At 41.1% G+C, this 6,240-nt stretch overlaps 1 protein-coding gene across 1 annotated transcript; it reads left to right on the top strand.

Moving 5' to 3' along the window:
* The first annotated feature begins 218 nt into the window (after positions 1-218).
* Positions 219-5,512, top strand: si:ch211-142k18.1. Its single transcript, XM_027002993.2, has 3 exons — positions 219-359; positions 3,695-4,221; positions 4,747-5,512. The coding sequence occupies exons 2-3, from the start codon at positions 3,701-3,703 to the stop codon at positions 4,883-4,885; spliced, it is 660 nt and encodes a 219-aa protein (XP_026858794.2). The 5' UTR covers positions 219-359; positions 3,695-3,700; the 3' UTR covers positions 4,886-5,512.
* The last annotated feature ends 728 nt before the right edge of the window (positions 5,513-6,240 follow it).

Genomic DNA, 6,240 nt, shown 5'->3' with positions numbered 1-6,240 from the left:
AGATGTGATCTAGATTATTCCCCCCCTTCCACTTACTTTCCTTCTCTTTCTCTCTCTGTTTTCTCTCGCCCTCTGCTCTCTCTCCCTCACTACCTCTCTCTCTTAACCGCAAAAGAAAGAAAAGTTTGAGTTTCTACTCTTTTGCAAATGATCCCTCCCCTTCCAGTAGTTACCAGACAGGGGCCCAGCCTTTGGAGTTCTCCAGCCTACCCCTGAGACATTACTGTTGGAGTGAAAGCAATGAAGTTGGAGACAGACTGATTGTGTTCCACCTCCCAGTCTCTGAATGGCAGCTTGAGGATTTTAGCATTTTGAACACACGGGAAAGTTCACCTTGTCTTAGAGGCTGTAGGATTTTGGTGAGTCAAGCTTTTGTGTTTCTTGCTTTAGCATCTCTTTGAGGAGAAAGACTGAGGTATTATAGTTGCTGTATGAAAAAGACAAAAAAAAACCTTTTGATGGAAATTGTCATATTAGATATTTTGCCTATAGGGAATAATCAAACAAAATTTTCCAATAGTATTCAATGATGTTCTGGTCATCATTTATTTATTCTCTTTAGGGTTCTATTTTCACATACAGCGGGTGAGAGGTGACGGTCTTTAGACATGGAGCCAGTCACTCAAGTTACATAGCCAGGGGCTGAGCTGTCATAACACCTATATGATATGTTAAAGGTGTAACATATATGGGGGGATACACACCTAAGAGGTCCACTTGAGAAAGACCGAAATGCTAATGGCTTACCTTCTCTATTCGCTAGTCAGCAGAAATTGAGCCAGAAGCTGGAAAGTGCTGCCATGCATTAGGCAGAGAAGTGTTCCAGAGTCCCTGTCAAAAACCCACTGTAACTCCGGCACTCAGTATGAACCGTGTAGTTAAGATGCTCTCTTTTACCTTCGTGGTTACTTTCATTGTGCAAAGAAAACTAGCAACATTGCCTTGCAATAAATACACGAGTCTAATAGTGGCCTTCTTTTTGCATGCAGACATGGACACAGGTTTTACCAGTGAAAGCCTTTCAGCTGTTTTGAACTGCTCTGTCATTTAAAGGTCAGCAGAACTGGATGCTCTTTTGTGGCACAAAATAAGAAATTTAAATGACCAAATAAATTATTTCTCTCCTTTGTTAAATCTTATATAATTTTGCCATCTTGGCAGCCCCACCTATGATGAAACAGCTAATCATATTCAAAACATTTTGGCCATTGTTCATTCTCAAATGCTAATGTGAGCAGTATGCTTATGACACAAATTCACTTTAAATGGTTCTGGAAGATGTGACACACCAAGCAAGTCCATGTTCTGTGAACCTTTGATGATGCATAATGTACTGACCAGAAAGGCACAACAAAAGCACAAAGTCCACAAAGACACAACAGAAACCTCATTGCATTTTCATCTTCTTCTGCTTAACAATGAAATATGACACATTCCCTAAAATTACACCTTCAGTGTCTAGGACATTTTAGTGCACTACTTGTAACACTATATTTTGGAATTCTCATTAAGACGCTTTAGAAGTTTTCTAGTTCCAGGGCAGGAAAAGGATCTGTGCATTTCCAGCTCCTCATTATTAAGCTGCGAGTAAATAAGAAATAAATCACTCGTCTCATCTTTGCGGTCTGAAAAGACTTTCATTACGGTCAGTCTGCTGGGTTACCAATGTGGTCTGCCTTCCACAGTGAAAATGTCAATCAACAACATACATGAACAACAAATTGCCCTTTTGGGGGGGGGGGGGGGTTGGCAGCAGCTTGTGCATGGGAGAGGTTCAAAGGGCTGTGTTTTCTATAGCTTCTTCTGTTTTTTGTAATGCATCTGAGCTCACACGTCCTGCTAATCATGAACAGGCAGCAGTGAGCAGCAGTAACGCTTTCCATACATGAAAGCACTAAAGGCTGAGCCAGGGCTTTAAATCCGAAGACTGCCTCCTGGAAGGCAGGGGATTTATTTCACACAATGGATTTCCTGAAACTTAAAGAGGCTATGTCATTATGACAAGAAAGGCTAAATGAAACCTTGCAGCAGTCATGAGAATGGGGAAAATGGGGGCACTGAACAGTGAGCAGGCAGTGTGTTCCCCCCCCAATTAGCCAGTAGAGTTCATCCTGACCACAAACCGAGAAATGCACAAAAATGCAGAAGTGGTGAGAAAGAGTTGCTGAGTCTGTCTGTTCACTCAAAAACTGCTATCACATTTCAGACAAGCTCCCACAAGGCTGCTGAGCGCTGAGACACTCTGCAGTAGACAAGATGCTAATAAAGGAGTGTGTGAAGGAGTATAGGAGCGTGTCGTAATAAGGTGCTGCTGGGGCTTCACAAGACTCTACATTGAACCAATAAGCCATTATGACTGGAGTACTTTCTATAAATCACCAAAAGATTCATTTGCTTTGTAAATCAAACATAAATGTCAAGGTATTAATCACAGCTGGCATATGTAGTCATATTTACTGTGGTATCTTGCACAAACTGACATGTAATTACCAAAGTTTGAAAGATCGCCCCGCTGGCGTGGACGGTTTAATGTCGCTAGCGAAAAACCTAAGATTAGAGTCAAGAACATGTATCAGGGCTTTGTGGACAGGATTTGCAGGAGCCTTAAACAGCCACCCTAAATCTGAGTCTAGGTTTTTATGTCCACCGAACTCAACTTGTAATTCCAAGGAAATTGACCTTTTGTGAAGGAATCAGCAAAGATTATCCAGCTGTGTTACTCAGACTATATCATTGCAGTCTATTCTGAGAGTAAGCTCTCTTTTGTCCCTGGACATGGAGGACTACATAAACAGTTCTCCCTTAAAGCTTTCTCACACTGCACCTCAAGACCTTCACATATACAAATGTGCTCAGTGCGCATACCAGCAGCCAAACTACCACATGCTCTGGAAAAGCTTGTAAAAATGAACTGTTTCATTTAACACTCACTACGCAGATGGCAGGCGCAACACTAAACATAGTTTTACAGATATATCTTACTTACTTCCATTTTTGACCTCTCACAAGGTGTTACAACACAAGACACTGGGTTTTTTTTCAGGCTCAAGGGAACGTGGTAATCCTTAAGATTCAGTGGATCTTGTGTGTTTTCCACTCATAGAAAATGTCATTCTTCTTGCATCCATTCCAAGAGCAATGTAATGAGATAAAGGTTACTTCATCTAGAGTGCAGCCTCCAGGCTGTATGAGCGGAGGCCAGGCTCAGACATTAAACAGACAGCTGTTGACAGGTAGTAGGTCATAGTGCTGACAACACCATGACAGATGTCATGGTTGGTGGCATGACTGAAAGCAGCAAACGTTGTAGCAAATGTGAAGTCATGTTTTCATGAATCTGTTAACTGTGGCAGCAGATATAAATGTGGGTTTTATGTTCTTAATGTTATGCAGATGGTGTTTTTCACCAACTATAGTTGGATTATTTTTCGGTTTGTGCTTTGTTCAGAAAACATTTAGAAATCTTATGGTTCTTCTGGAACCTCAAGCTAGACTTCATTTGTTAAGAGTCCCTTTTTATTTTTTTTCTGTGGTGAGGTCATGTCTTGGCAATTGAACATTGATTATTCCAAGAGGACATGCGCCAGCTTTGATCTAAAAGCCTTATATCTTTCACTTCCTGGGGTCGCATTCTTTACTCCTTCTGCTTACAGGTTAGAAAGGTCACAGGCAGTAAACTTATTCTCCTTCCTAGGCCAGTATGGGGCAGTGCTGGGCTCTGGCTGCAACGCTATTCATAACCTTGCTGATGCCGGTCCAGTGCCAGAGTGGTGACACAGAAGACTGGGGTTCAGGCAGCGTGCTGGAGGCTGTGTTCAATGTTTCGACTCCTGTTCTGCATACTGCCGAGGATGATCCAGCCTGGTTTGGGAACACATACTGGACCAAGCCGCTTTTCCAACTCATCCCAGAGACCACCACAGATGACTGCTCTGTGTACTTCCAGACCAACCAGGCTATGTACAGGCGATTAAGGGCAGCCAGGGAAGAAGTGGCTTATCTAAAAGCCCTCCAGCATGGGAACCAGGCAGTGGTGGAGAATCTGGTCCAATTTGTCGGAGCAGAGATGGGCGAGCATAGCTATCAGGAGGTTATCCAGGAGAACATTGCCGGGATAAGGGAGGATCATGCCAGCAGTGAGGGGGTAATGAAGAAAGCAGCAGAGGAGCTGGAGAACCAGCTGGAGGGAGACTTCCTAAATGCCCAGGCTGGAATTCAGAAGTAAGCAGATTCTTGAAGGTGTAGTACTAATATAGGAGAGAACTAAATTCACACACCTTCTCTTTTAAAAATGTAACAACATAGAAGACCTACAAAAAGTAAACGTAAGATTTTTTTATAAATTCAGCAAAAATAACTAAGGGGTTACAATTTAGCTTTGTAGTTTCCTAAGAATCTATAGGAAAAAGCTGTACCACTTTAAGCTGTTATTAGAAATTTTTAAAAAGTCTTAATGTCAATTGCAATTAAATTATAAAACAAAAGAACCTGACAAATACAAAGCCAGAAAGCCCCAGACAACCCATTGCCATTTTGCCTTGACTGTGGCTTCTGGGTTTGCCATCATCAGCATGGACAGTGGGAAGGAATGTTGACTGTATCTCCTTACTGGCCCTCAAATTGTGGGTTGTTCAGAGCTGAGTTGGGCCCCCCTCTGCTCATACCCAGTTCTTTTCTTTATTTTCCTTTTTTTTTTTTCTCTGCCTTGCTCTGATGCTGCTTCTTTGCTTTGTGTCCCTCTCTAAGAATCAAAGAAGGGTCTCTAGCCTTTGAACAGATGCTGCGAGCGACAGCAGACATCGCCAGCCGACTGGAGATCTCCTCGCGGACGCTGCACATGGCGCTAACAAAGCAGCTGAGAAAGACCACAAGAGTCCTTCACTAAAAAGCCCTAAACCCTTCAGTGGGAGGATTGCCAGTTCAGATGAAAAAAACATCATCGCAATGTTTTTACAAGTCAGATTTATTTGGAGGCAAGGGACACGTAGAAAGATAATTCGATATTGTGTTGTGCAACGGTACTAGAGTTACACTTGTCCAGAAAGCTTATTACAGGGATGATTGACTGATTTCATAAAAGGTCCTGGTTTTGACCGTTTCCTTTTTTTTACGTCTATGAATTATAATGGGGGGAGGGGCGCTCTTGGCAACGAAGTGACGTTCAGTGCATTTTCTCTCCAATTTCAGGAAGTTAGCGGAGTGTTATGGTCTGGCTGTCTTGGTGCTAGGGTTCAGATGGAGAGCAGACGGCTAGGTCCGCTCAGTCAGCAGGGATACATGTAAGTTAGAGTTGTAGTGGAAAAATGGTAAATGACGGTGATGTCACACAAAAATAAACGGAGCCTCATCTGGAGGCCAAGGCTGAAAGGAGTCTCATCTTTACCAAATGAGAATGGTTTAACTCCCACTACTTATTAATCATAACAGACATATTAAAACAATGTGTAAAATATGACATATGAAGATATACTGAATAAATTGCTAATTTAATTGCTGTTATTACATTATTTAAAATAAATATGGTCTAAATGTCGCAACAGTAGCCTATATAAATGTGTGTGTGTGTGTGTGTGTGTGTGTGTGTGTGTGTATATATATATATATATATATATATATATATATATATATATATATATATATATATATATATATATATATATATATATATATATATATGTGTGTGTGTGTGTGTGTGTGTGTGTGTGTGTGTGTGTGTGTGGCCTATATTTCATTTTCATCATGGACACGTTAGTTTAGGTTAACATTCCGCGTGTAACCAACACCATGGCATTCTCTCAATACGTTTGTCAACAGTCCCAAACAGATAAAAACACAACATTTAAAAATCACAAGTTTAAATATCCAATCATTTTGGTCTATTTGGTCTATAGTTCTGTTGGCATGCCCCCTGCCTGCGATATGTAGCAACAGCAACTCAAAGTCTAACCGTCGTTTTTTGTTGTTTGGAGCCTGACGGAAAATTTCATACGAGTTTTATATGATTTCAGATTTTTTTTTTTTTAATTAAAAGCCTGAAGTTACTGACACGTTTATTTTTTAATAGTTAATACACACTTTGCTTAACACGCATGGTGCACGCTCAAATAAATACATTGTCACATTAAAAAATATTTTATTTGTTAGAGTTGATATGGCGACCACAGTCAATCGGGGAACTCCCTTGATCATAAAATTCGCATCAAGGCCCCTCCTTCTTTTCCTGACATCACTTTGGATGGA

This window comes from Electrophorus electricus, chromosome 3, assembly GCF_013358815.1.
Source record: "Electrophorus electricus isolate fEleEle1 chromosome 3, fEleEle1.pri, whole genome shotgun sequence".
Lineage (NCBI taxonomy): Eukaryota > Metazoa > Chordata > Actinopteri > Gymnotiformes > Gymnotidae > Electrophorus > Electrophorus electricus.
Note: the sequence above shows the minus strand (reverse complement) of the source record. Positions and strands in the feature narration are given on the sequence as shown.

What these genes read in the sequence shown, in the direction of transcription:
- si:ch211-142k18.1 (XM_027002993.2), top strand. Translation starts at nt 3,701, where the DNA reads ATGGGGCAGTGCTGGGCTCTGGCTGCAACGCTATTCATAACCTTGCTG. An exon ending in GCCCAGGCTGGAATTCAGAA is followed by an intron (nt 4,222 to 4,746) that starts GTAAGCAGATTC and finishes TCCCTCTCTAAG; the next exon opens with AATCAAAGAAGGGTCTCTAG.